This window comes from Emydura macquarii, unplaced genomic scaffold (genome assembly GCF_026122565.2).
Source record: "Emydura macquarii macquarii isolate MOO-44397 ecotype Brisbane River unplaced genomic scaffold, CSIRO-AGI_Emac_v2 contig_1253, whole genome shotgun sequence".
Taxonomy (NCBI): domain Eukaryota; kingdom Metazoa; phylum Chordata; order Testudines; family Chelidae; genus Emydura; species Emydura macquarii.
The window spans coordinates 21,271,447-21,298,001 of NW_027131390.1; the positions used below are offsets into that span (position 1 = coordinate 21,271,447).

The window sequence follows — 26,555 nt, forward strand, 5'->3', positions numbered from 1 at the left end:
TTATGGCATTAGAGCATGCATAAGCTATGGCAGTTATATTGCTGCAAGCATATATCTCATTCCATTTAATCTACCTGTCAAATAAAATAGAACATAAATTTACAGCCTTGTAAATTGAGATCATCGGGGAAGGAGAGTTCAGTGTCCTGTGACTGCGCAGTGGAATATCCCCCAGAAGTGCGGCTCCTTTTTCTTTAATTAAAAGGACATGGACAACTAGTTTAGGCTCAAACTTTTCTCTAAATGAAACTTCCAGTGTAACATAACATTAATTTTGATCACCACATCTAATTACAAGGAAAAGAAAATTGCTCAAAAAATGCAATTCACCTTTGGACTGTAGAATTAAATTATTGGTCTTGATCTTCAGCTGCAACTCGGGAGGACTGTGTATAGCTATGGGGTGAAAGATATAAAGGTGGAAACGTTCCTGAAGGATGCAGTTGGTAGCTAGATCAGATAGGCAAACATACAGACAAAGCCAAGCCTGAGTCTCATCTCACTTACACCCTCTAGCTCCATTGACTTCACTGGAATTGTTTCTGATTTACAATAGTGCAAGTGAATGTAGAACTAGACCAATGAACTATTAAGATGAAATCCCAGCCCCAATGAAGTGAATGGCAAACTCCCATTCACTTCAATAAGTCAGGGGTTTTATCTTCTGTCTTTAAGGGTGAAACTTTAAAAAGTGTGCACAAATGTCTGAAAATTTGGCCCTTGTTAGTTAGTTAGTTAGCTGAAAGACAAACTGCAGTGATATTATCCTTTAAGGAACATACGTTTTGTGGCTGATAGTAAACATCCTTTTTATATTTTTGACCCTTTGCTCACAGAGTCTAAAGAGCCTTTGTCTACATGGGAAAGTTTTTTCAGTATAAGCTAAAATGTGAATTTAAACCGACACAGTATTACTGATATAACTCACACACCTCTCCCCTGAGTGGACACACTTATTTTGGTATAAGAGTGGCCATTTTTCAGTTTAGCTTATGTCTCTTCGGAAGGGAGGGGTTTAAGCTAAACAAGAAACCCCCCACACTAATACCAGAGTAAGTGTGTCCAGAATAAGGGAGGTCTAGGGGTATAACTACTTTGGGATATTTGGTAAAACTTTCCTGTGTAGACAAGGCCCAATAGTTTGACCCTGCAACCCTTACTCGTGTGTAGTCTTATTGAACTCATTGGGACTACTCTCATGACAAAGGATTCAGGACCTCGCCCTACATTTGAAGAAGCTTTTAATGACCTGCCTAATTAATTGTGCTTTGCCTAATTAATTGTGAAACTCACACAGAGAAAGGTACAACAGACGGCACTCCCCTGTTTTGTGTGACAATGCTATCAGTTTGGAGTAGCAAAAATATAAATCCATTATGAAATAACAAAGAGTTGCGACTCAAGTGGGAAAAGTCTGGATCTGGGACCTGCAAATAATGCATGTGTATTTGCTTAATTAAGCCTTATTTTCACAGGCAGCTCTTCCTGAGTCCACAGGCTTCCTCTTGAATCCTATGCCAAAGTCCAGCAGTGCCTGTGCTCCTGAAGAGCACAGGCTCACGGGGCAAAGGCTGAAGGGAACCAGTCCAAAGGCAGATAAATATAGAACAAATCCATGATAGATTACAGTTGTTGGTGAGGCTCTGGGGAACCACCAGGAAACATCACTACGCTCTGAGGTCTGGGTAAGTGGCAGGAGAACTGGACAGTGAAAATAGGAAGATGAAGTTTTCAGAACAATTTTTTTCCTCACTATTTGTAATCAGCTCCCTGGAAGCTTCAAACTGTTCTCTGTTTCCTTGGTAATTTTGTTTGGTTTTCTCCATCATTTATTCACATTAAGGGTGCAATTCTGCAACATTTCTTCTTGTGTTTAAGGATTATTCAACTGAGAAAAGATTGCAGGATTTGTTATTGCAGGATTGCTCACTACGGTTATTATTTGATTTTTGGAATGACATCTATTAAAGCGTGTACAGGGTTAAACTACATCTAGAGGTTATATGGGTTTTGCAAACAGATATTAGAAGAAAAGACAGGTTAAGATTTGAGCCAAACAGATGTTAGTGTCCTTTTCCATATTACGTGATTATTAAGCATTATTTGCCTAGCACTTTGTAGGTGTTACTGCAAACAAATCATAAATAATAACTAACAATAAGATATGATCACACTTCCCATTGACACTGCCAGTACATGCATTATCTAGTAACTCTGATACACGGTCTTCGTGCCATGTCTTCTTGTAAATCAGCTGCAGAACATATGTGATTTAGTGAGATACGCAGCAGCACACAGTGTGTATTAGAGGACAGGGTAAAGGCTTGAGTTTTCATGTCAGAGAAGAGGCTCTGAATTGTAGATTAATATGTGTAGGATGACAGTTAAGTGATTAGGTAAGAAGGGAAATATTCACAATGTATTGTTAGTTTTCTGAATGAAATGTAATATCTGTACATTGTGCCATTTGGGTATAGCCCATGGTAGGGTGCAGTGCGGAGCTGCACAGCTTTTGGGATGCAGGAGGCATTCTGCCTTATGGGAGGTAATCTTTCCAGAGCTCCCCAAGGCACACACACGCAGCTCATCTGCTACTACATCTTTATGTGGGGTGCAGACTGCTCCCTTCACTCCACTCAGTCAGCTGGCTTTGCTGCCCAGTGCATTGGGAGGAGACTGAGCTGTTACCCCACTTCCTGTCCACTCCTGCATGCCCCTTAGTTCTGGGTTTCTGTGGGCTGTGCAATGAGCAGGGGAAGGCTCTTATGCCCTGCATTGCACTCAGTGTGGGCAAGCAGAATCTGGCCCATAATGAGTGACCCCCCACACCCCAAAGAACTGACAGTCCAAACTGATCATGACACCACAGGCAATTGGAGTTGGTAACAACAAACAAGGGGTACTGTGTCATCCTAGTGCATGTCCGTGCTCTGTCCATCCCAGTCCCTGCTCTCTATTAGTGTGTTGCAAACCCAGGTTTGATTCCCAGGCCCTGTCTCCTGCTTGCTGGGCTGACAGATGGTGACAGTGCTGAGGGAGCAACATGCTCACCCCTGGGGCAGGAATATGCTATCCTTCTGGACGTTTAATGAACATCACTGACGGGCTGCACTGCAAAGAGCTTTCTGGCCAGTTGCAACATCTTGAGGGTGGCTGGGCTCACTAAAATGGGACAGAGATATTGGGAGGGAAGGGTATTATCATCAGGGCGGCACCAGGGATGTTGGGGAGGAGGAAGGGTTCAGGTGTAATATCTGACTCTGTGGGAGCGGGGAAAAAGGCTCGTCCCCACAGCCTGTTAGACAGTTTTGCATTAGTTGATAGGCTTGTTTAAAAGAAGTGCTTCAGTCAGCCTGCGTGTTTTTCCAGTCAGCACAGCACATCTGCCCATAGTCGAGTCCTGCTGTTTCATTGACAGTTGTCATGGTGGCTGACTCCCCTAAAACTGGAATTAGTTCAAAGGGAAGTGGTGTGGCAGGGCTGCCCACTCTGCTGTTTTCTTTATGCTGGGTGGGGACAAAGGGGGCTTGTTTGGGAGGGATCTGAGTGCTGGGCTGCCAGCTCTGGTGACTGACGTCCTCTTTCTAACCAGGGGATCCAGCCTGGGGTGCAGCAGCATCATTTCACTCTCGCTCCCGGAGCGGGACCTTAGCTCTGCCCAGGTGGGGCCATCTCTAGGTCTGAGAAAGGAGTTCATTCTCCTTGGCCTACGCAGTCTTTGGCCAGTCAGCTGACTAGCCAGCAGCGGTGATTGGAGCTGAGGTTTCTTCATGTGTTTTGTGATGCCTGCTAGGGATTAGACTGACTCCACAATGATTGCTCCTGGTACCAGTGTCCTCTTAATGAAACACTCCATATCCCATTGCTGGTCACGGAGCTACCCCGTCCCTGCTGGGGCTATGTTTTTGGTACACGACTGAAAAGAGATATGGAGCAAAATCTTTTCTTTTAAGCTATCAATTCAGTGGCATGGATGTTGTGCAGCTCTTGGGATGTCAGTGGAAACCTCAGTATTTCGTAAAATATGATGATTATTTATGGTTTGCATTGCCTAGCGCCTCGGAGCCCTATTCACTGCACAAAGGCAGAATGCAAGGATGGTCCCTGGCCCAGTTCTAGCTATTAGTCCTCATTGCTACTGCATGGGAGATCATAGGCTTAGTTTTTGGATCTGGCCTTTGGTTCTGTAGCCCAGTGGGTCCCAGAAGCACTGTCTCGAACTCGATGCTGTCTCAAACTCGATGTGAGTGGAGCACATGCACCCGGTCTTCAGCAGGGAATTCTGTCACTGATGCAGTGCTGATGGAGCAGGAGTCTTGTGTGCCCGTCCTTCACTGAAAGGAGGTCAGTGCAGGTGCCATACAATGGTCTGTTCCAAAAAGGCCCCTCATAGATCTCTCTCTCGAAAACCTTCAGCCTGACAGGACTGAGTTAGTAGCGCTGGGCCTGATGCGCCTCTCAGTCACACTGTAAAGGAAGGGTACCCCCCACCGCAGCCCCAAGTCAGTAGGGCGACGCTAGCGTGAAACTGGTGTGTTCTCAGAGTGGAGCCTCAGCTCTGTTGTTTCCCACCTGCCCAAGCGTGACTCCTCGTGTTTCTTGAGTGTAGCTTTGTGAAGTGAGCAGTCTCCCAAGCGTTGCAGGCTGAGCTCGCCAAGAGCTCACTTAGACCATGTTTGTTGACTCTCTTTGTCTTGCTCCCTTTCTCTTTTATCTCCAAAGGTTGGAGACTGGCAGGGACCACGTTTTGCCCATTGACTATTACTTTCCACCGCAGAAGACTTGCCTGATTTGCGGCGATGAAGCTTCCGGGTGCCACTATGGAGCTCTCACCTGCGGCAGCTGCAAAGTCTTCTTCAAACGGGCAGCTGAAGGTAATTCACCCCTATTCAACTCTCACAGAGATGTAAGAGAGCAAGTCCTCCAGCCCTGAAATCGATTTCCCAGGGCAGGGCTATCTGACAGCCTTGTGCTTTACTCACAAAACATAGTCTCTCATTAGAAACAGTAGCATTAATTATATAAAACGTCCATGGGCGTTAGCAGCATCTTTAAATGTCTGACACCTTCTTAGGACGCTTTCCTGCTGGCTTTGTGGAGCAGAGGGAAGCAGAGATCTGAGGGAAGGACAGAGAGCTCTGAGGGACCCTGAATTCCCTTAACGCAGAAAGGAAAATGGTTTCCTTACTGTACCTTTGTCAGTCCACATTACAGACACATCTCAGAAAAAAATATCCAGAACCAGAGCCTGGGCCTGGGCCAGCACTCCTTCCTTTCTGACACATGCTGCTGGGGGAGCTCCCCAGGGCTAAGGAGCAGCGTCAATTAGTTCTCCCTCACCCATCTGACTTTTACACCCTGCCTTGGAGTCTTCATATTCCCATCTGCCTTCCTGTGATCTAAAATCCAAATATCATAATCCGGTACTTTCACCCCCACTCCCTTTCCTGTTTCCTAGTTCTCAGTATCCCCTCCACCAACACATGACTGGACTCACTGTGCATACAATGGTCCCATTAACGTCCTGAGAGTGATGGTGCTTCTGCGGTGCCCATAACACTAGTTCAGGAGCAGTGGTCTGTTCTTTGTGCCTTTACAACTCTTCATCTGGCTGAAGGCTCTAGAACCCGCTCTGCCTTGATGCTCTAGTCCTCAGTGCAAGAGCCTCCTGGGTTAAACATCGACCCAGAAGTTCCCCTGAATTGGTCAAATGTTTACACTGTTGCCCTTTACATTTAAAATGAAAAGAAACTAGTCAGGCAGGTGTTTTTAGGCTGGATGGTAAGAAATGCCAAGGTTTTAAAACTGCAGATCAAAAGCACGCTCTCGCCATCAGTTCAAGGCTGTTTCTTGATCAGGCCCATATATTCGGTAACATAAGCACTCCTGTCAATTACAGAAGAGTTAACTTTGATTTTTGGAGGGCATTTAACCACATTGATCATGATTTTTCCTTAACACTAACATCTATTCAATGCACCAGCCGCTAATAGTAATAAGTCAGATGTTGGTTGTTATAATATTATGGTAACAGGAAGGCACTGCAGTTTATCAGTTAGTAGTGCATGGTATTAGGAGTCAGCACTCTCTGACTTGTGTCCTTGTCTGCATTCTCTGTGTGGCCCTGGGCTTTCACTTCTCTATGCCTCAGTTTACCAGTCTATGAAATGGGGATGGTAATTCTTAACAGAGGAAATGATCAATCCATACTGTGAAATGGAAGCCTGCATTGCACTGTCACATCGTCTGTTGCATGTGGGCTAATAGGAGCATGAAAAACAATGTCATAATTATGTGGGCTGGGAGAAGAAAGAGTAGTTTAAGTGGTGGATAGTGCTCTGACAGTTCAGTTAATTCGTCACAACACACCAATGGAAACTCATCCCCCTGCCCCTCGCTATAGCAACCAGCCCATGACCTTCATGCTCATAGAATAATTATAATGAACAATCCTGTGCAATTACAGGGTCTGATTCTCCTCTCACACTGAGCATGTCAGATATTACTCCATTTACTTCACTGGTGTGAGAGGAGAATCAGGGCCATATCATCTGCCAGTCAAGGATCTCTAAACTCCTGTACTGCAGCTGCTCAAATCATATTTTCACATAGCATATTTGACTTTTTTTGGGTAAACCGTTGAATAAATACATTTTTTCTCTGTTCCACCAGCTGTCTAGATGGTCAAATGCAGTGGGTCAGCTCCTTAGCTGATGTACATTGGCACAGATCTATTGAAGTCAATGGAGCTGGGTTGTTTTACACCAGCTGAGGCTCTGGTCTCATTTGTCTGATACATCATTCAGAATTTGCCCCCTCCTCTCCTCTCCCCCACAATTGGTGAGTAATTCATTCAGGAGAAAAGTTTGAAATTATTTGATGGGCTCTGCGGTCACAAAGCTGGGCAGGTCCCATTTCCTTCTGTGTGACAGAAGGGGAAACTTAAGCATTGAGTAGCTAACCCACTTGCCCAAGGTCAAACAATGAGTACCTGGTAGAGGGAGGAGCAGGATCTGGAGTCTCTAGATCCCCATTTTGGTGTGGGCCTGTGTATATGGGCTGGTTGGCCCTTTCTGGTTGATTTTAAAATCTTGTGTTTTATTGTACAGCACTGAGTTGCTTTGTGATAGGTTCCTTTCCAATGGGGTATGTGAGAAAAATGAACAAAGCACCAGTATGGCACATACAACATCACATTTCAAAGCAACACAGCAATTTTTTCTTACCATCAGGTACAACCACCATCGGGGTAATTTATAACTGAAAGAATATTTGAGAAATAGCTCAAGTAAAAAGGAACTAAAATGATCTGTTAGTGGATACTGTCCCCATTCAGCATCTTCAGCCATAGTGAAAGGTGACTGACCTCGATTCCTGGAGTGCATCCTAGTCTATTTGCTTTATCCCACAAGGCAAGTGATAAGGCCTCCTTCAAATCAAGGGGCTTTCTCAATCTAATCCCCAGGCATCCTCATTGCAAAACCACCACGCAAGTTTGCACAATTGGACTTGTTTGCCAGAGTCAGGACTGAAATAGCAGGGGCGTTGTAACTTGGCGTTGAGTTATGTTAGCAGAGCTGGTTGGGGAACCCAGGACTAGAATAACAGGGGCTGCAGCACGTCAGGAGTGAGGTGCTTGGGAAAGGCTACCCCCTGGCCTATCTGCACTATGCTTTATCATATACAATGATGTCATCTCCTTAATGGAGTAAATTCACAGATTCCTTTGAAAAGGGATTTACTGTTGTTCTACGTTCTGGCCTGCAGGATGTGGGTGGAGCGTCAGAAATATTTTATTGTTTTATTTATAAATTAGGATCATATGACATTTACTAGGGTCATAATTCTTCTTGCAACAGGTTCTTTCCTTTCCCTTGACAGAGTAATTAGAATAAAACATGTTCGCCTGATGCACTAAATTGCAGGACAGGGGCATGGGGAGGGGCAGTGGAAAACCTCGACCGTATGTTGTTCTATTTTCAGCTACCCAGCAAAGTTGTTTCTATGTTTAAAGGATGAGAGTATACATGACATCTTTCTTTTGCTGTATCAGGTTCTGATCCATTTTGTTTTGCGGGGCAAGGCTTTGTCTGCAATATCAATACCGCAGCCATAATTAAAAGTCTGCTAGCTCTTCCACTAGGAAACTCTCCCCCCACCTTATGTCCAGGAGTTAGTAACTGTAACACCCTTTCCCCTCTCATGTGGACACACCTTGGGCAAAGTTCTGTGCTGGTGTCAATGAGTGCAGCTCCATTGACCTTAATGGAGTTTCACCCAATTACACCAGCAGAGAACTTGGCTCCTTAAAATGTTATAGTTGAGCCCAGACAGATATTTATGGTTGTCACACAATCATGAAAATAGGGAGCTTTTTCTCCTTACAGATCAGCATTGGCAGGTGTTTGCAGCCTCTTTGCAAATGGAAAGACCTGTGTAGACCTCACATTGGAGAGAATCATGCCCTAGTAAGAATGTCTGGTCCACTAGCCTGGAGAATGAATGCTGATCTGCAGGCAAAGAGTTAATAGCTTGGGTTAGGGTTTAGTTCCTCACTATCTAGATGAAACACAGATGAAAACTCTTAATGGGGAAGAGAGGAAAATAGAAACCAAGTGCAGGTGATGGCAAATAATCCCTGCTAATTGGTCAAGTGGAGAGACCTGGAGGCTAGAAAAGCCAAGAGGTGGCTGAACCAGCTTAATGCTATTCAGTTCTGATATCTAGTATTCTTTGCTATCTTAGACTAGAGCGCATACATGGCTTTGTTCCAGTTGTAACACTAGAAAGTGATTTGAGGGTGTGTTATATAGGGATTAGTAGGAGGCAATTTAGGTCACCAAACAAGATTTTAACCTAGATCTTCGGAGATGAAAGTGTAGGACAGGAATTCAGCCTTTGAGGCTTTTATACTAAATCACACAACAATGCATTTTATTTAACAAATAATTTTAAGCAAGAAGGGAGAACTTTGGTTTTTACTTTACCTTGCAGTGCATGGGGATAGCCTGGGAGTGTCTTTCTTTTAGGAAAGGGGCAGTAAATGAGGGTTCTTACCCATTTCTATCTTTTATTCCTTCTTTGTAACTGTTTCCATACTCCCTTTGGGTAATTTTTTATGGACAGTCCCTTTGCTTCTTGCACAAATGTAAACTTGAAATCTGGGGTTCCTCACCCTCCAATGCATTTTTACTTCTTTAGGTTTCTATAGTCCTTAAAAAGTGCCTTTTTGAAAAGCCCTAGGCAGGCACCTGTGGTGTGCTTTAAAACTACAGACCAACAAAACCAAACACAGTAGCTTTCCCAAACCAGAAAAACACTCCCTTTACCACTGATCCATACCAAGAGCTTGCTACTAACTCCTCCCTTTCCAAAAGCTAGGGAGAAGGAATGGGCTGTTTAGTAGAGCCTGAAGTTCAACACATTCAGGCTATTTGTGGGGAGGTACCTATATGTCTGGGTACTTCTTTGGCCCTCATCACAGTAGCCAAATATCTATAAAATATTCTTTGGCCCTCATCACAGTAGCCGAATATCAATAAAGTATTGTACATACTGCAAAGATTTCAAAACTGTAAAGAGGGCCATTGGGGCAGAAAACTTCATAGAAATACATTGCACTGGGAGAGACAGAAGGGCAAAATATGTTTTTCCAAAGAACAACAATTAATACCTTGGGCTGTCGTTCCTTTATAAGGAGGGCTAGTTGGTGTGGGCGGGGCTTTGTGCTTCAAAGAAAGAAGCTCACTCTCCCCTTAATAAATATCCTGACTAACTCATTCCACCCTGGACTAGCAATCTTGACCACAAGATGCTGGAACTGTTCGCAAAAAGGCATAAATCTTTTCCTCCGCACCAGGCCCTGAACGGTCTGGATTTATGAACATTCTAAGGCACACGTAGGGCCAGGTTAAATACAGGCTGGTTCCAAAACCTGCTTAGGCGGATTCTTCAGCCTTGACGTGGACTTCCTCATTGCAAGCTGGATGGGCTGGGATTCATTTATTTTTTAATCAAATCTGACATTTATTTTGCTCAGAATGTGGTCCCATTCCGCATCCTGGATGCTAAGGAATCCAGACAGGCTCATTTTTATTTTTCCTCTTTCCTGGTGGAAGATTCTGCTGTAACTGTTCCACCAGGCATGTTCTTTGCTTCCAAAGAATAAGAATCATCATTCTTACTCTTAATCCCTCCGCAAAATGCCGAGAGGAAAAAAACAAGAAACCTTTCCATCTAAGCAATTTTTATGCTTTCGTTTTATGTGGCCAGAGTGGATTCAGGCAATGAGGTAAGGGCTGCAGGATTTGGCATTCACAGCAGCAATCTTGCACCTTGTCAGAGGCAGTGATGAGCATAGCATGTCATTTTAAAAGTCATCTAATCCTGAGAGACGATTCATGGGCAGGATTGCTTCTTCCCATAGACAAACCCACAAAGGAGCCAGTGTGTGTGCATGGGTCGGAGGGAGGGGAGATCCTGTGCGGGAAGGGATGATCTGTCAGGTTTCACTCATGGAGTTCATATCAAACTGTTCTATTTTGATCCCTTCCATCTCCCCCTGTGTTCAGCTCCCAGAACCTGTAGATCCCCTGAGATCTCATGAAATCTTGGGGGGCCATCTGGGGCAGTTCTGGGGCTCTCTGCCCCCAATGCTCTCTAGCCGAAAGGTACTGGAGCCACACTTCAGGGATTGTAGTTGCCTTGCCTCAGAGGACTCTCATGCTGCAGACAGGGCTCAGTGGAAAAGTGAATGCAGCCTGAGACTGAGCTATCTTTTTGGGCAGATTTACTTCAGTGTCGGTGTGTGGCCCTTCTGGCCGCCTCCCCTCTGCTGGTTCTAGGATGACATTGTACTGCAGGCCACTGACCCCCCACTTCTGGACATAGGCAGTGTGCCCAATCCAGCTTGGTTTGATGATTTTTCCGGCAGGGAAGTAGAAGTAGTTTGTTTTCTATTACTTTTCTTGGCGCTCCTCATTCTCATCCTAGAACGGGAGCCATGATATATCATGGTCATCATGGGACCTATTAAGATTGCAGTCTCACTGTGCACCTCACATACTGCTACCCATGAATAAAAAAAGGGACTGAAGTTTCCTGATTCCCTTTCCTGCACTTTTCATAGGGTTCATCAGAGAACACATTCTCTCTTTGCATTTTATCCTGATCTGCCAAGAGTCAGCCATTTCCCAGAAAAAACTATTAGGGCTAGACTGCCAGTTGCTGCCAATATAGATAATAATTTGAAGTAAATTTTGTTCAGGACTTGTCTCAATGGTTTTAAAATTCCCCTCGCCTGAGTTGGGTGATGAAATGGTTGAGTGAAGAACCTGCAAAGGGTCCCTTCACAGAATATCAAAATAAATGCATCTACCTGCTTTACCAGTTGGTTTCTCTTGTTCAGTTTTCCATAATTGAACTTTTTCAGCAGACTCAGGGCTAAAATAACAGGGTGGCTTAATTGGGAGCAAAGATGCACTGGAGTCCTGGAAATCCCACGACTGGAATAGTTGAGGGTGTTGCAGGTCAAGAATGAAGTGCAGTGGCAGAGCTGTTCAGGGAGCCCAGGACTAAAATAGTAGTGGTTTCCACAGGTGATCTCCATTGAGCTGCACAGGAGAAGTTCGCACAGTGGCAGCTCTGCATTAGTCTGTATCATTCAGTGCTGCCATCCCCTTTTTGCCACAGTCCTTACTCAGGCAGTGAACCCATTGACTGCTGTGTAAACAAGGTAGGGATCAGACATTACTTCATCTGAAGTTTGAAGCAGTCATTTTGATTTTAAAAAATCTAGTGAACTAAAACGTTATATGGTTTTTTTACTACCAAAATGTGAAATGATTAAAGTGTTCCCATTCCCTGGACTTGAGTGTCTTTGAAATACAGCCTCTTAAACTTAAACGATTCCATAGTTACTTGTGTTCACAGCTTCTCTTGCAGGCTTTCTTGACTTGTTCTGCCCCTCTAATAATTGTTCGCCCACACAGTGCTCTTCCCCTGCATGCAGCAGCGCTACTAGAGATCCAGCATCTGGAGCTGCTTCATCATTTGCATGGCAGCGGCTGACACTGGGTGACATTTGTATTTGTGGTGGGGTATTCTTGGTTCCTCTCCTAGTTCCCCTTTTGTTCTCTCAACATCCAGGCTCCCACATTGACCTAACCTCCCCTTCTAGCTATAGTAGGCTGTTGCAATATTTGTCTGACGTGAGCAGAACCATAGTGGCCAGCGTGCATGCGTCCATGCTGGGGACAGAGCTGATTGAAAGATGTTCCTTCATTTCCATCAGTTGCATTAAAATTGTGCCCCGCGCACACTTGACAGTTACCAAAGTCACTCTGCAAGGATAATCTACTACCAGTAACAGATTACTAGATCCCAAAAGCTAATCTGTTGTGTTTTACTGATGACTTTCTAATGGGAGTAATAGATTAGGAACACAGAAGCAAGAAATTGCCAAACTGAATCAGACGAGATGTCTCATCTAGTCCAATATCTTGTCTCTGACAATGGCCAGTACCAGATTTTTCAGAGGAATGTATGAGAAACCCTGTAGCAGGCAGTTATAGGATAACTGGCCCCCAGGGTGAGTTTCCTCCTAATTTCTGGTAGTTAGAGATTGGTATATGCCCTGAAGTATGAGGATTTATATTCCTTCCAAACTTGATTTAATGTATTTTAGCATTTACTACTATAAACACTATTCCAGATGTACTTACAGATTGCTTTGCTTCTGGAGGAAGCTGGTGCATCAGGTACAGCAATAAACGGTGGTTGACAGGTTTTTAGTTGATTAATTTCTTCTGCTTGCATGGCTAGCCAGGTGACATAAATCTTTGTTCTCAGATGAGACTGGAGAATTGTTCTCTCTCTTTGCCCTTCACTTCTCATTTGAATTGTAATCTCAGCTAATGAGCCAAGAAGAATCCAGTGATGGTGACAATTACATTATCATTCGCTCTGTAGCATGCTAAAATGACAGGAAGGAAACCCACTAGAAATAGATGGTGTATCACTAGCACACAGCGGGGAGGCCTGTCAATCTGGCTGGCAGCAATCAGGGCTGGAGGGAGATTCTGCATTGCACAAGAGAACATCTGTTAGGAAAAGAGGGGTCAGAATCTTCCGGCATCCTTATCACTCAATTTAGCTGAACAGTCGTAAGTACCATTCAAGAGTCGTTGTCTTCTGTTCATTTCTTAACTAGATCCAATACCAAACTGTGTGGATCAGTTTCTTTTCCAAGATCCCCATTTAAGAATACTGCCTGTTGGTATTGTATCACTGCAGAAGGGGCTGGAATCTCAGTACAGTACAGGCTTTTATGTCTCCGGACTAAATGGTAAAATAATCTTTCCTGAGCATTACTGCATCAGAAGTCCAGGGATATGTGGTACCACGGAAGGGTGTTTCTCTAATAAATTACAAAATAGCATTTAGCAGATGATACAGAAACACTCCGTTCTATTACAGAGAGGAAAGATGGTCTTGTGAAGTCACTGAGCTGTGACTTGGGAGACCTGGGTTAATATCCTAGGCTTTGTGTAACCTTGGGCACATCATTTAATCCCTCTGTGCTTCAGTTCTCTACCGAAAAACTGTGAAGAGAATACTTCTTTTCCCCCACTTTTTGTCTGTTTTGGTTATTTTAATTTTAGAGTTCTTCAGGGAAGGGACAGTGTCTTACCCTGTGCATGTACAGCAGGTAACTCAGTGGGACCTGGTCTGGGTTGGAGCCTCAAGGCATTACTGGAATGCAAACAGTAAACAATAGTTAACAGCTACGTATCACAGATATAATAACAATAATTAACTCTTTGACATCCTCTAATGCTTTCAAGACAAAGATCTCAGAGTCTGAACACTTTATGTCACTAGCTTCCCTAGATTAGGAAGGATCATTATCTACATTTTACAGAGGGAGAGACTGAGTCACTGAGATGAGGAGAGACATGCCCAACCATATGTGGGATTATTGCCGGAAGTTGGAAGTTCAGCTTGTGGTGTTATTACTTATAAAATCCAGCCTTGGGAAAGGGGTAAAGTTTAAACTATATGTGGTATGTGTATACTCTGTTGAAACTCCTCTTGGGTTCCATATGCCTTAATGTTAGCGTATGTGCTGTCTGGTGCAGTGTCTTCTTCATGTTTAATATTACATTTCTTTTGGAATCCCTTACTTGAGGACCTGTGCGTGGTGTAAAATGTTAAATAGCTAATATTGTGGGAATAACAAAAAATGGTGGGAGTTCCCTCTGCAGACACAGCTAGTAAATGGAAAAACATTATTCCTAGGCCTTTGATGACATCCTTGACAAAGCAATTGCACCACTGAGAAGGTAAACAATTATATCCTTAAGTTTCATGACTTAGAAACAGAAGAAGATAATTTATCATTTGCTAAATGGTAAAAAGAAAAAGCCATTCCAGAATTAAACCCTATCTTCAAGTTCTTGAGAAGTTTTACAAACCTTGGAAAATAGGGAAAAAAACAGTAAAAACTAAGCTATTTACAGTTTGTTTTGTTGTTTGTTTCTTAGTTGACTGCAAATTTGTCAGTTTTCCTGAAATAAGAATGAATCATTCTGAAAAGTTAGAAATAATGCAGAAAAAAAGGCACATAGAGATGTGAGATTCTTTTTGTATTTAAACTTCTGTTCATTATTTCCTATGCTTTTCCATTCAAGGATGTACTAGTGCCCCCACATATCAGATCCATAATCAGAATATCCAAAGAGTCATGTGTACGTCAATTAGTGTACATCTGTTCTTGCCACTACTTTGGGGGAGAGGGAGAAAATACGAGTGCTGACAAAACATTAGTACACACACAGGAGATTCCCCAAGTTGACATCCATCTTGATAAGATCCACAAATAAATACGTAACATCTCAATTATGACCATCCTCCATCCAGCCAAGGAGGACTGGACAGGAGTCCATTCAGAACCTGCCAGGTTTGCTCTTAGCTAGACTGAGAAGATGATACAAATTATGGTCTCTTCCACCGTCTGAGCTCACAACATAAGCAATGTTCTTAGCCCATGGCACCCACAGGTGTGAGAAGTCTAGGCTACCCCAATAATTAAAAAAAACCCTCTGCCTTCCATGTCGGAAGGCCAAAATGACACAGGTAGCTTATTCTCCCTGTCAAAAAGACATAGATGTGTGTGAACAATTATCTCTATTATTTATTACTTTTATTGTGGTAAAGTCTAGAAACCACAGCTCCATTGTGCAAACACATATAACAAAAAAGCAGCTCCTGCCCCAAAGAGCTTTACAATCCAAGTAAGGAAGGGAGAGCCTTCCCTGACTGGGAATTGAACCCCAGCGGTCACAATGAAAGCACTAGTTCCTGACCACTAGAACCACAATTGACTTGAGACTAAGAACTCACGTGTCCTCCTAAATCCCTTGGTAGGAAGGCAGAGTCTAGTAGGTGTGCTTTTTAAAACATGCACTGTTGCATTACATATAATTATGTAACTAGATGTGAAACAGGAGCACTCCCAACTCCAGGTGGAAGAAGATTATTCCGTCTCCAAGACTCTCTCATGTTTTGGCCTTTCTATAGAGTCTGCCAACAAAGAATTGGTGGTAGAAGGCTCTACGTTCCACTACCAGTCCCCTGATCCCTCCTGCTGCCTTCAGTGGTATACACATACACACACAAAGCCCCACTGATGCTAAGTGAGGAAAGCAAGAGCTCTTTTAACAGGAAAAACTGCCTTGGAAGTTATTCATGTGTTTGGACTAAAGAAAGGGGTTAGTGCTCCTGTGATGTCTGGTTCGCCTCAGAGAGAAAGTTCTGATAGTGATGTATCTGACCCTGGCTTGAGCAGTTATCTTGTTGCATTTCTTTGCTAATGTCACTCTTGGGAGAGATGCTTGGCTTTTCTAAGGTTCTGAGTGATTATTTTAGCAAAGATACTGTAGTTTAGACTAGTGAAACAAGATAGGGAAGGAGCAGGAGCCAATCCATGAAGAGGTGGAGCCAGATAGTGCTTTAGATGGAGCTGCCCAGCTGCCCTCAGGCAACTCCTCCAAGGGGCAGCCCGGTTTGTGAGCCGCTTCTGGCAAACACGGGTGGGACGTTCCGACTTGGCTCTGAATGTCTGTCATGCTGGTTCCTGCCGCTCCCAGTCTCACCTTTCTTTCATACAATGGTAATACTGGTGAGTTCCAGGGGGGCCCTGTCTACCCAGCTTCACCATAGGAAAGGAGTTGTACAATTGAAAATGAAGGTGGCGGGGCAAAGAGCAAGATGTCTCCGTGGGCTGGTTTGCCACTCCCCATGTCAGTGCCTTGGGGAGCAGAGGAGAGCATCCATTCTTGTCTGATTCACACTTATAAGGAGGTCAGGCAGAGCATGTACTCAGTGCCTGGCTCCCTTATCACACACACAAATAATACTGTACAACCCAATTTCTACTGAGGATGTACATTATCCATCCGTCTCAGTTAATTGCTAAAAAAAGGGGCTGGCATTGAAGCTCTGTGGGATTTTGCCTCGGAGGGTTTTTTAAGTGTCCTTAAAGCTGATGATGGGCAAGAGAGAGCAAAGCAGGGCGAATGAGAGGGGGAGCTGATGAGAGTTTGTGGTGTTAAAAGGATTTCATGAAATATCACATGCAGTAGGTAATGCACTCCAGCCTCATTATGTTCCCATTCTTGGCAGCCAAGGGCTTGGAGTGTTATAACCAGGTGCTAATGAGGGCAGTTACAAGGAGTTTAACTGTGTGATACTTTTCGGCTCTGTGCTATAGCCTCATGCCAGGCATCAGGGGAGAGATGATTATAATAGAAAGCCTCATAATGACTCTTACTTGACACCTTGATTAGAGGTTGTTTGCTGATGGAGGGCAACAATGTCAGACAAAGAGCACGGTTTTATAATGGTAGGAGGCTCAGGGAGGTGGGAAGAAGACTGGGGATTCTTAGTGTGAACTCAGCAGTCACCGAGGTGACAACAGGCAAGTAAGTAATTGATTGCAGGGTGCTCTTGGAATTGAGAGATTGCTGATGAAACCAGAGGTGTCCCAACTGCTGGATGACCTCCCCATCCCCATGCCACTAACAAATGAGCCTGACCATGTTGGGGCTTTTCTGTGAGGAAAAACCAATCTGCTGGTGTTTGGTTCCCTTCATTTAGGGCAACAAAAGTTAACCCTTTGATAACATTGTTTGGTTAGACTTATGTTTGGATGGATCAAAGGGTGGGTTCCATAAGCAGTTTTGAAAGCCAAAGTGTGTGGGATTTCAGGGGAAACCATTATAGATAGAATTTGGATAGGCATAATTTTCCAATTACTCCACAACAGCAGATTACATTGGGTGTATGGTTTCTTTATGTGGGAAGGCTGGTCCAGTTTTGAATGGTCAGAGTCTGAAGTGCACCAGGTAAATCTGATTGACCAAATGTGTTCAGACTTGACCAGAAAGCAACACATGAAGCAATAGACAATACATTGCAATTGAGGGAAAATTAATTCTCGGTGTATCTCAAGATTGAGACATCAAGGATGGGAAAGTAGAAACAGAATAAATATTACCATTTACAACTACTTTCCTTCCCTGTGAACTTGAAGAATGGTGCTTTAAGATGCCCGCTATAAATGTCAATAACTAACGGCCTGTTCAGTTCTTCGTAGGTATTCATAAATTCACTGCTTCACAGGAAATCCCACGGTAAGCAAAGTCAGTTAGAAGATAGGTTCAGTTAAAAATATTCTCACTCCGTTGGGCTGGGAACGCTGCACAGACAACATAATTCAGTCTCTAGGCATGTGGGCGAACTTTGCATCATTGAGCAGTTACTTTCCTGACATGTTCCACAGTGCCCGGCCCTCAATCTGAAGATTAGTAGCTATAGCTCAGGGCCTGACGGGCAGGTTAGAGTAAGTGGGTGGAATAAATCATTTCTAATATAAAATGCACTGCAAGCAGAATTATAAATATGTAGGGACAGGCAGTGCCTGGGGACATATTCCACAATCCATAGAATAGAGACATGCACTTGTATAAAGGGAATTATATTGACTTTAAGGGACATGGGTTGAATATCCTAATGCTCCAATGGGAACACAGAATGCTGGAGCCATGGGAATGAAAAGATATATGACACCACAGTAGAACCTCAGCGTTACGAACACCTCAGGAATGAAAGCTGTTTAGAACTCTGAAATGTTCGTAACTTTGAACAAAACGTTATGTTTATTTCAAAAGTTTACAACTTAATTGTACATTGTCTTAATGAACATTGACATAATACAGTTTTGAAACTATACTATGCAGAAGAAAAATGCTGCTTTTTAACCATCTTAATTTAAATGAAACAAGCACAGAAATCGTTTCCTTACCTTGTCAAATCTTTTTTTTTTAAAAACCTTTTCCTTTATTGTTTTAGTTGTTTAAATTTAAGACAGTACTGTATTTTCTCTTTTTTGGTGGGGAGGAGGCAGTCTCTGCTGCTGCCTGATTGCATATTTCTGGTTCCATGAGGTGTGTGGTTGACTGGTCAGTTCATAACTCTGGTGTTCATAAATCTGAGGTTCTAGTGTATATGGTATAGAAACCACAAAGTACCAGAGAAGAGAGAGCAAGCTGTAGGGAACTGGGGGGAACAGATAAATAAGGAATTAATGAAAAAATGGATGTGGCCAGTGTGTGGTGGTGGTGCTGGGAAATCTCAGGTATGTGATATAACTGTAAACTCAACCCAAAGGCTGCAGGGAGCAGACCTAACCAGACTGTTTCCCCTTTTATGACCACAGCATACCACAGAGACTAAGGAAGTAACACAGGAGATGCACAGCTGCTGCCACCTCATTCTATCCTAGTTCTTTGGTTATCTTTTTGTTACTTTCTTTTTATCCTTATTTACTTGCTCATTGCTAATGACATAATGCATGAGATGAAATACAGACTGTCAGTGACCCAAAGAGTTTACAATCTAAAAGACAGCCTTTAAAGTGTGCCTTTAAACAGATACATGATGTCATATATCTTCAGATGGGACATCAAAGGGGGGGGCTGTTTTAATAAAGCAAACATTAATATTTATATATCTCACAGCTGGCTAATTCCCATGCAAAATTCCCGTATCTAGCAACAGACATTATTAACATAGCAGATGAAGAATCATGTTTAGTATTCTCAATAGCAAATTACCATATAGCATCACTGCTCCACTGGGAGGAGATGAGGTCCATGCCAATCTGGTTTAGATTTTATTTGAAAGCAGCTCCATCTGTCCAATGTCCTAATGGAGATACAAATTGTGTTTGCCTTTCCAGCAAGTCTCCTTTTATGTGGAGGAATGATCAGATCACATTTCTCAAGGCCCAGTGTGATGGCTGATGAGAATTAATAACGTGCCTTCTTGGGCTGCCATTTTCAGATTTCATTCTCCAGATCAGAGATGTTTCATCAAGACAATATGGCATTTGGATCTTGTAACATTACATCATGCTGGCTCCCAAACTACATTGGGGCTGCCACAACATCCCATGCAACCTGCTTGCCAAATGAGGGAAAGACCCATTCAAATCAGGAATGTCCTGCAGAAACTGTCAATGCTAGGAGCCCTTTCTTGCTCAGAATGATATCCTTTCTGTTTAAAATACATCCTTTATATGCAGTGACTTTCAGCCTCCAAAATGAGCCACGGTGCTCTGAAAACTGGGCTTTTTTTAGAAGACCCACAGAAAATTCAACTAGGAATGTGAATTTTCAAAATTCCCATTGACATCAGTGGGAACAGCATCAGGTCCATACAGCGATGCTATGGAAAACATGAGAACTTGTCCTGATTGTATATTTTGTCTAATCTGTGGAAATACAGGAACTATTTTCCATCTGCTTTTTCTTTATTGTTTCTAGGTAAACAGAAATACCTGTGTGCCAGCCGGAATGACTGCACCATCGACAAATTCAGAAGAAAAAACTGCCCTTCCTGTCGCCTGCGAAAGTGCTACGAAGCAGGGATGACCCTGGGAGGTAGTGTGTGCTCGACAGCACCCTTTGATGCTTTCAGATGCACCTGTCTGATTTATATATTGAATGCACACCTGTGGCAGTTTTTTATCTCTCTCTCTATTAATATATTGGCACCCCTAACCATAGTGTCTGTACATTGCCCTGTACTAAATTATTGCAATTTAACTGATAAGCGTATTATGGATACAATGCACTCTTTTTACAGATCTTTTCTTCCAGTTACCCCTGCAGGATCTCTGACGTGTGGCTTCCTGACACAAACTAGGCTCATCTGGCCCATAGGGAGTAGCATGCAGCTCAAAGACATGGCAGGCAATGGGTTAAGAGGGCTCCCTTGATTTATAAAGCTGGGCAGTGGGACCTCTTTAATCCATGCTTTGCCAATCCCCACATTCTGTAACCCACACAAATAATAGTTCTCTCCCTTCCCACCTCTCAGCAAAGATTTAACATCTTCCATCACTGAGCTTTCATTATTTTCCCCAAAATTTCTGCAGCCCACTTACTTGTGGATTATAAAAGTTATCATAACACTCACATATTGTCAAAGTAAATTATTGTTATTGCAGCTTGTAACAGCAGATCCCTCCCTCTTCTTCTTCTCTTGTCTTTGTTCTCTTACTAATTTATCAAGTTCAGTCCTCCCCTAACGGCCCTTCACAATCTCTAGTGTAGTGTGTTGAAGTTGTATTGTGATTGCCTTTGAGTAACAGGAAACATTTTCACAAACTTCTCTTGGAGGAACTTTGCCCCTACTGCCGTTTTACCTTTCTATTCTGGGGCACTTATCTCTGGTCTTTTAAAAACTATTCATAATATGGGCACTTTGTGTGTGAAATGGTTTGACATGCACAGGTTATGATACTTTAATAGGTCTGGTCTTTTAAGTGGGCTGTTCCTTTAAAAGTGCAGTAAATATGGAAGGACTCTAGGCTCCAGTTTAATTATTCCTCATTTCACAGCTCTCCCCTTCGCAGTCGTATAATTCTCCAGCTATTTTGCCGACTCCCTAACATGCCTTCCTAAAGTGTGCCCCCTTTTAATTCTGAGAAGCTCTAGCTAATGGTGACCTTTCCTCCTTTTTTAAAATAACCATCAGGGTGAGATGATCGTTATCTGTGAGCCATACGTGAGATGCTTGCACCTTATTATTAGTTATGTATTAGTTTGGATAATCAAAGAACGAGTCACTAAAATATTGGCTTTTCCTTAACCCCATTAGGGCTGATTCACATGAGTCTGTGCCACCTCCAACTGTTCAGAATTGTGCAGTTAATGCTTTCACACACTTGAGGTGTCAAATATATCGTGTGTTTTATTTATTTTCTGGAAAATGATGGATGTGGATTATTCCCAAAGAGAGCAATAAAGCTTATTGCTTTTCATCTTCCGAGTGCTTTATAAACACGTCCATCAGGTCTACACTACTGATCTACACTACTGATCTATATGTTGCTTAGAGGTGTGAAAAATCCACACCCCTGAACAATGCAGTTATACTGACCTAACCCCTGGTGTAGACAGTGCTATGTTGGCAGGAGGTCTTTTCCTGTTGCCATAGCTACTGCATCTCAGGATTAACTATGCCAATGGGAGAAGTTCTCCCATCAGTGTAGGAGCGTCGTCACTAAAACGACATAGCAGCACAGCTGCACCAGTGTAGCGCTGTACATGAAGACAAGCCCTAACTCTCAAATCCTCCTGTGCCCTGGCCATGGAAATAGTAGCCTCCTGATTTTACATGTAGGAAAACAGGCACAGAGAAGTGAAGGATCTCACAGTAAATCAGAGTCAGAGTGAGCTGAGAACTCCTTTATTCCTGGTTCTCTGATCTGGGCTTGACATCATCACTTGGTCAATAAGCGGAGAGGAAGGGTTTGTTTTTCAGTAACCTGGCTTCACCTGTGGCTGCATTACATTTAACTTGAATGGTTTTTGCAAAGGCTTTGACATTAATTAAAAGTGGCAGGGCTGTAGAGCTCCCTGTTCCCATCAACAGTTTTGTTTGTGGGCCTTTAAGGTTTTGTGTTCACTAGGGGAAAGGGTGTGTTTTCATCTCAAGTTAGCTAACACAAGGTCAAATTCTAGTGAAGACAAGGCAGTCTGTAGCTTTGGCTAAGTTAGCAGGTCAAGGTAAACACTGCTCTCCTCTATAGTCTCTAAGAATATGTCTACACTGCAGCACATCTCAGAGTCCAGGCTCACTGGTTTTACTCTGTGGGACTAAAAATAACAGTGTAGAGGTTCTCACCTGGTGTAGAGCCCAGGCTCTGAGACACAGCCTGAGCAGGAGCCTGCTATTTTTAGAATGAGCCTGAGTCTGTTGATCCAAGCTCTGAGACTCGCTGCCACCGGGCTCTTTTAAAAAAAATTTATTTTATTTATTTATTTATTTATTTATTTTGCAGTGTAGCCGTACTCTAACTTGACCTGCTAACACTTGGGACAAGACTGCCTTGTCTTGACTAGGATTTTACTCCATGTTAGTACGCGAGTTGAGAACACGCTTTTTTCCTAAAAGGGAACAGTTTTTTTTGTTTTTCCTGTGTGTGCTGAAACAGTAGATGAGGAAAGAGGAGAAAGGGGGTCGGAGTGGTTACAGTCCACTCTCATTGCTGGGCACCAGTTTCAGTCCACGTGATCCTGCTATTCCTTGGAAACCCTGATTTGTTCCATTGGGTTGTTAGCACTTCAGAGGGGGCCAGGCTGGATCCAAGCATCACCTGCCGTGCCAGGTGTGTGAGGCAGCGGAGACGCAATTACTATAAATCCCCACAGAAACTTCTAAGTATACTGGAAAGTGCAGCTCAGCAGGGCCGACAAAAAGTCATTAGAACATCACAGAGGAGTCATTGTAATGGACAGATGTTTTAAAAACTCAATTGGTGCTCCCTGCCTAACTGGGAACAAGATTCTGGGGGCTTCACAGGAAACACTAAAACTTCTGTTGCTGCAGTTGGCTTGTTACCAGGTCATTGTGCTCCTCTTGCAATATGCAGGCAGGTATTGTTTAATGAAAGAACGAAACACAACAGACAGGCCATTTCTGGGTCAATTTAGCCCCCGCTAGGTGTTGTTTTGGGGCATGAGGCCAACACATTAGCCATTTTGACCACTTGAGAAGTATCATACAAAAGGTTTACAAGAGAGGGAAAAAAAAGTCAGCCTTACCCATTCACTGGATCAGCTGCTGAAACTTTTTGATTGGTTGGCAGCTCTGCCCACCGCATTGTATTTGAATCTTAATGTCATTTTACTATCTATATTAATAAAGGCTTTCCTGGCAGTGTCTTCCTGGGATTATAAAGTGCTTTCATTAACTACTTGGGCAGTTCCAAAAACCTAGAACCTCAGGTTATTATCCAAATATTCCCTGAGAGCAGTTGGGAATGCCAGAAAAAGATGCACCAGAGCCCTAATAAAAGTATCTGAAAGCTCTGAAACACAAACACACATGCAACGTGAGATATTGTAAATGTATCTCTGAACATGGAGGAAGCGAGCCTCAGCATCTGAGGTGCTCAGCAAATACCAGCAAGAGAGAGAGAAATTAAGTCCTGTTTCCTCTGCTTTCGCTGTCATATGAAAGTTCTGCAGCATGGGACAACAGATTTTTGGAGAGAAAGACATGCATTATCTTCTGCTGTGATCTGCAGGATGAGCTTTTCTGCTTTATACTCTAGTTATGAGAAAAGCCTTAGCGTTTGTCATCACTAGAAAATTAGGTTGATGTTAACACAGTTCAGCAGTCCGCAGTCAAGGGCCATCATGATTCATGTCGAGTTAGCTGGTTCTGATTATCCTGGTGGTTCCAGTAAGGCAGGGCTCGACAAATTTGTTTTGGAGCTAGGAGCCAGCCCAAAAATTAAGGAGCCAGACAACATGGGCTCAACAGCGGGGTGCCCTGGCCAGAGCACAGCGGCCGCTTTCCCATCCCGGCCTCGCCCCTTTCCCCTGCCTCCCAGCCCTACCACATGGGCGCAGTGGCGCCCTGGCCGGAGCGCGGCATCCACTCCCCTGGGAGAAATACTAGGCGCCAGACTTAAATTTCTAGGCGTCATGGCGACCTGGCGCCCGGGGTTTGTCGAGCCTTGCGGTAAGGGTTACTCACAACTAGCTGACACAACGTTAAACGTGGTTTGGCCATGTCTGCTCTGATTACTGAGGTGGTAGTTAACATAACTCTTCAAGGCTGTGTTATTACTCTAACCACTTAATTTTCTGGTTCCGCCTTCAAGTGCCACGCATGGAGTCTCCACCAATATTTGGAGTAGCTAATGTTGATCACAGAGCCCATCAATCTAGTCAGTGTACCAGTTAGTGCCAGTAAATGGCTAAGTGGGCCTGGTGGAACCCAGTGATGTTGAGTTTCATGAAACATCTGGAATGTTTTAATTTAAGTTCTGCATTTCATAAACCTTTTGTTTGAGTTTCAAGAAACATTCCTTCTCTTAATTTAAACTCTTGTTAATATAGGGAAATTTAATGAAAACTGGAGGTGGGGGGAATGGAAGCCTGTGCTGGGCAAGATCAGTGTTTGAGAGTCATTCTTGCCAGGTCTGTAGGTCGACTGCCGTAGAAGAATAAAAGATTAAAAATATAGGGTGCAGCTTTGTCAAAACCAACTTGAACTCAAACGTTCAAAGTCTGAGGCTGTGTTTGAAATCTAGAACCTATAACTTGATTGGCCAGACCTACTCTCTTGTCCTTACAAGCAGGCACTTTACCAATCTCAACTGCCACATTTCCATGTACAAGTATCAACAAGCCCAAGAGCTGCCTCCTTTCCTTTCAGCTTTATACTCTTTGCATTTAAAATACTGTTATTTCAAAGTACCGTCGATGACTCATCTGTGGTGAACTTTAATATTTATTTGATGTCTTTGCGGGGCAGAAAATACCCTGAATCCTAGGCTGATGGAAGTGGACTGAGATGAAAGGACATCTAATAGCCAGAGGAAGGGAATTGACAGTTAGGCTGCCTATGGTATAATGAAAATGAAAGAGACTGGCAGCATTAAACACAGCTCAAAATGAGGTGTGGAAGCCTTCATTAAGGATTGTTAGCTACACAAACACTTGTTAATTTCATAGTGTTTTCCATTGCTGAGCTGGATAATATATGATGGGGATTGTTAGGCTGCTGTGAAATACTGGAGGAACTTGTCAGTGAAAAGGTTCAGTTTTGTTGGTCTCCTGGGAGCAGTGATTTAGATTGGAATTTTTATTTCCCATCCCCCCAGAGTATTCTTACCTCCCCTCTGTCCCCAGCATGCACACGCCTTCAGCGGAGCAGCAAGTGGCCTGCTTGACGCTTCTGCTTTTGCACGAACAAGTAGTGCACTTGCAAAAATGGTGGTCACACAGCTCAGTAGAGGGGAGGGGAATCGGGCAAGCAGCCAGCCCAACCCCCCAGCAGCCGTTGCTTCCAGAAAACAAGTAGGGAAAATAAATAAATTGCCGAATGTAAACATGCTCTCTCGTTCTCATGCTCACTCACTGATGGATTATTAGGGCACAAAGTCTGGCTAGCTGCTCAATCACTCTGTGCCAGGTGGGGGAGAGGCAGCCTGCGTAACCTGAAAGCAAACTCTTTCATCCATTAATATGTACAGTCGACACTGCCTCTCTTTCACAATCAAGCATCACTGCGTGAGCAAGATGTGGGAGAGACCAAAAGTGCAGGAAATAAACAAGGATGGTTCTGCCTCACCTAATGTAAGGCAGTCACAGTCCTTGTGAGGTGAAAACATACCTTACTGGTTGCACAAATGAAAGTGGTGTTAAGGACATTCAGCTGTTCTGAATTTTTCATTCAAAGGGCAGTTCTGCTTTAAAACGTGATGATAAAAATGGACTAGTGGGGGCTCTCTTTTTGTCTCTGTGACTCCAGATTAAATTTGCTTTTACAAGTAGAAGGCAGAAGGGTTGTTTTTACTATCTACCAACCCTGGAAACTCACTTTGTGGTCTCTGAGTCAAGCTGAGTTTTTTCCCTGCTCTCTCATTCTCAACAAGGGACATTTTGTAGTCAAAACTTCCCACAATTTCTGTGCGTAGTGCACAGTCCTGCTTGGCCAAAATCCTGCTTGCTCCTCCAGAGCTCAGTTGCATGTGAAGGGCTAGCAGGAGTAAAATCCGCCAGAGAAAGACTAATTCAGTCAGCAAAGTAAGCGGCTGTGTCTGCTCATATGGGGAGCTGATCAGTGGCATTGAGGATACCATTTTGGGCCCGTTTCAGAGCAGAAATGCAGGACAAAAGAGAATCCTGCCAGCCTCTGAGGGGTCATGAAGTTTGAACAATCTGTTTTTACTACTGCACACGGCCAACCTGCGGTAACAAGACACAGGATTTTTTGGATAATTCTGCCATCTGATGGGCTGAAATTTCTGTGGCACTGGATAATACAGAGGGGGAAAAGTTCACAACTTCTGCCCTCCAGTCTTGTGACATCTCCTACAGCCAGTATAAAGGATGTGCTTGGGAGGGACTTCGTTACGTTTCCTAGGCATGCATTGGGGCTGTTAGTTGTGGTCTCCTGCCTTATGGCCG

At 43.5% G+C, this 26,555-nt stretch overlaps 1 protein-coding gene across 1 annotated transcript in view; it reads left to right on the forward strand.

Annotated features, from left to right (window-relative positions):
• The window catches only part of AR (androgen receptor), a 103,181-nt gene that overhangs the window by 43,259 nt on the left and 33,367 nt on the right, over positions 1-26,555 (forward strand). Inside the window, exons 2-3 of the mRNA XM_067548315.1 lie at positions 4,723-4,874; positions 19,887-20,003. Of these exons, the coding sequence (XP_067404416.1) occupies positions 4,723-4,874; positions 19,887-20,003 (269 nt within the window). The remainder of the gene's footprint in view (positions 1-4,722; positions 4,875-19,886; positions 20,004-26,555) is intronic.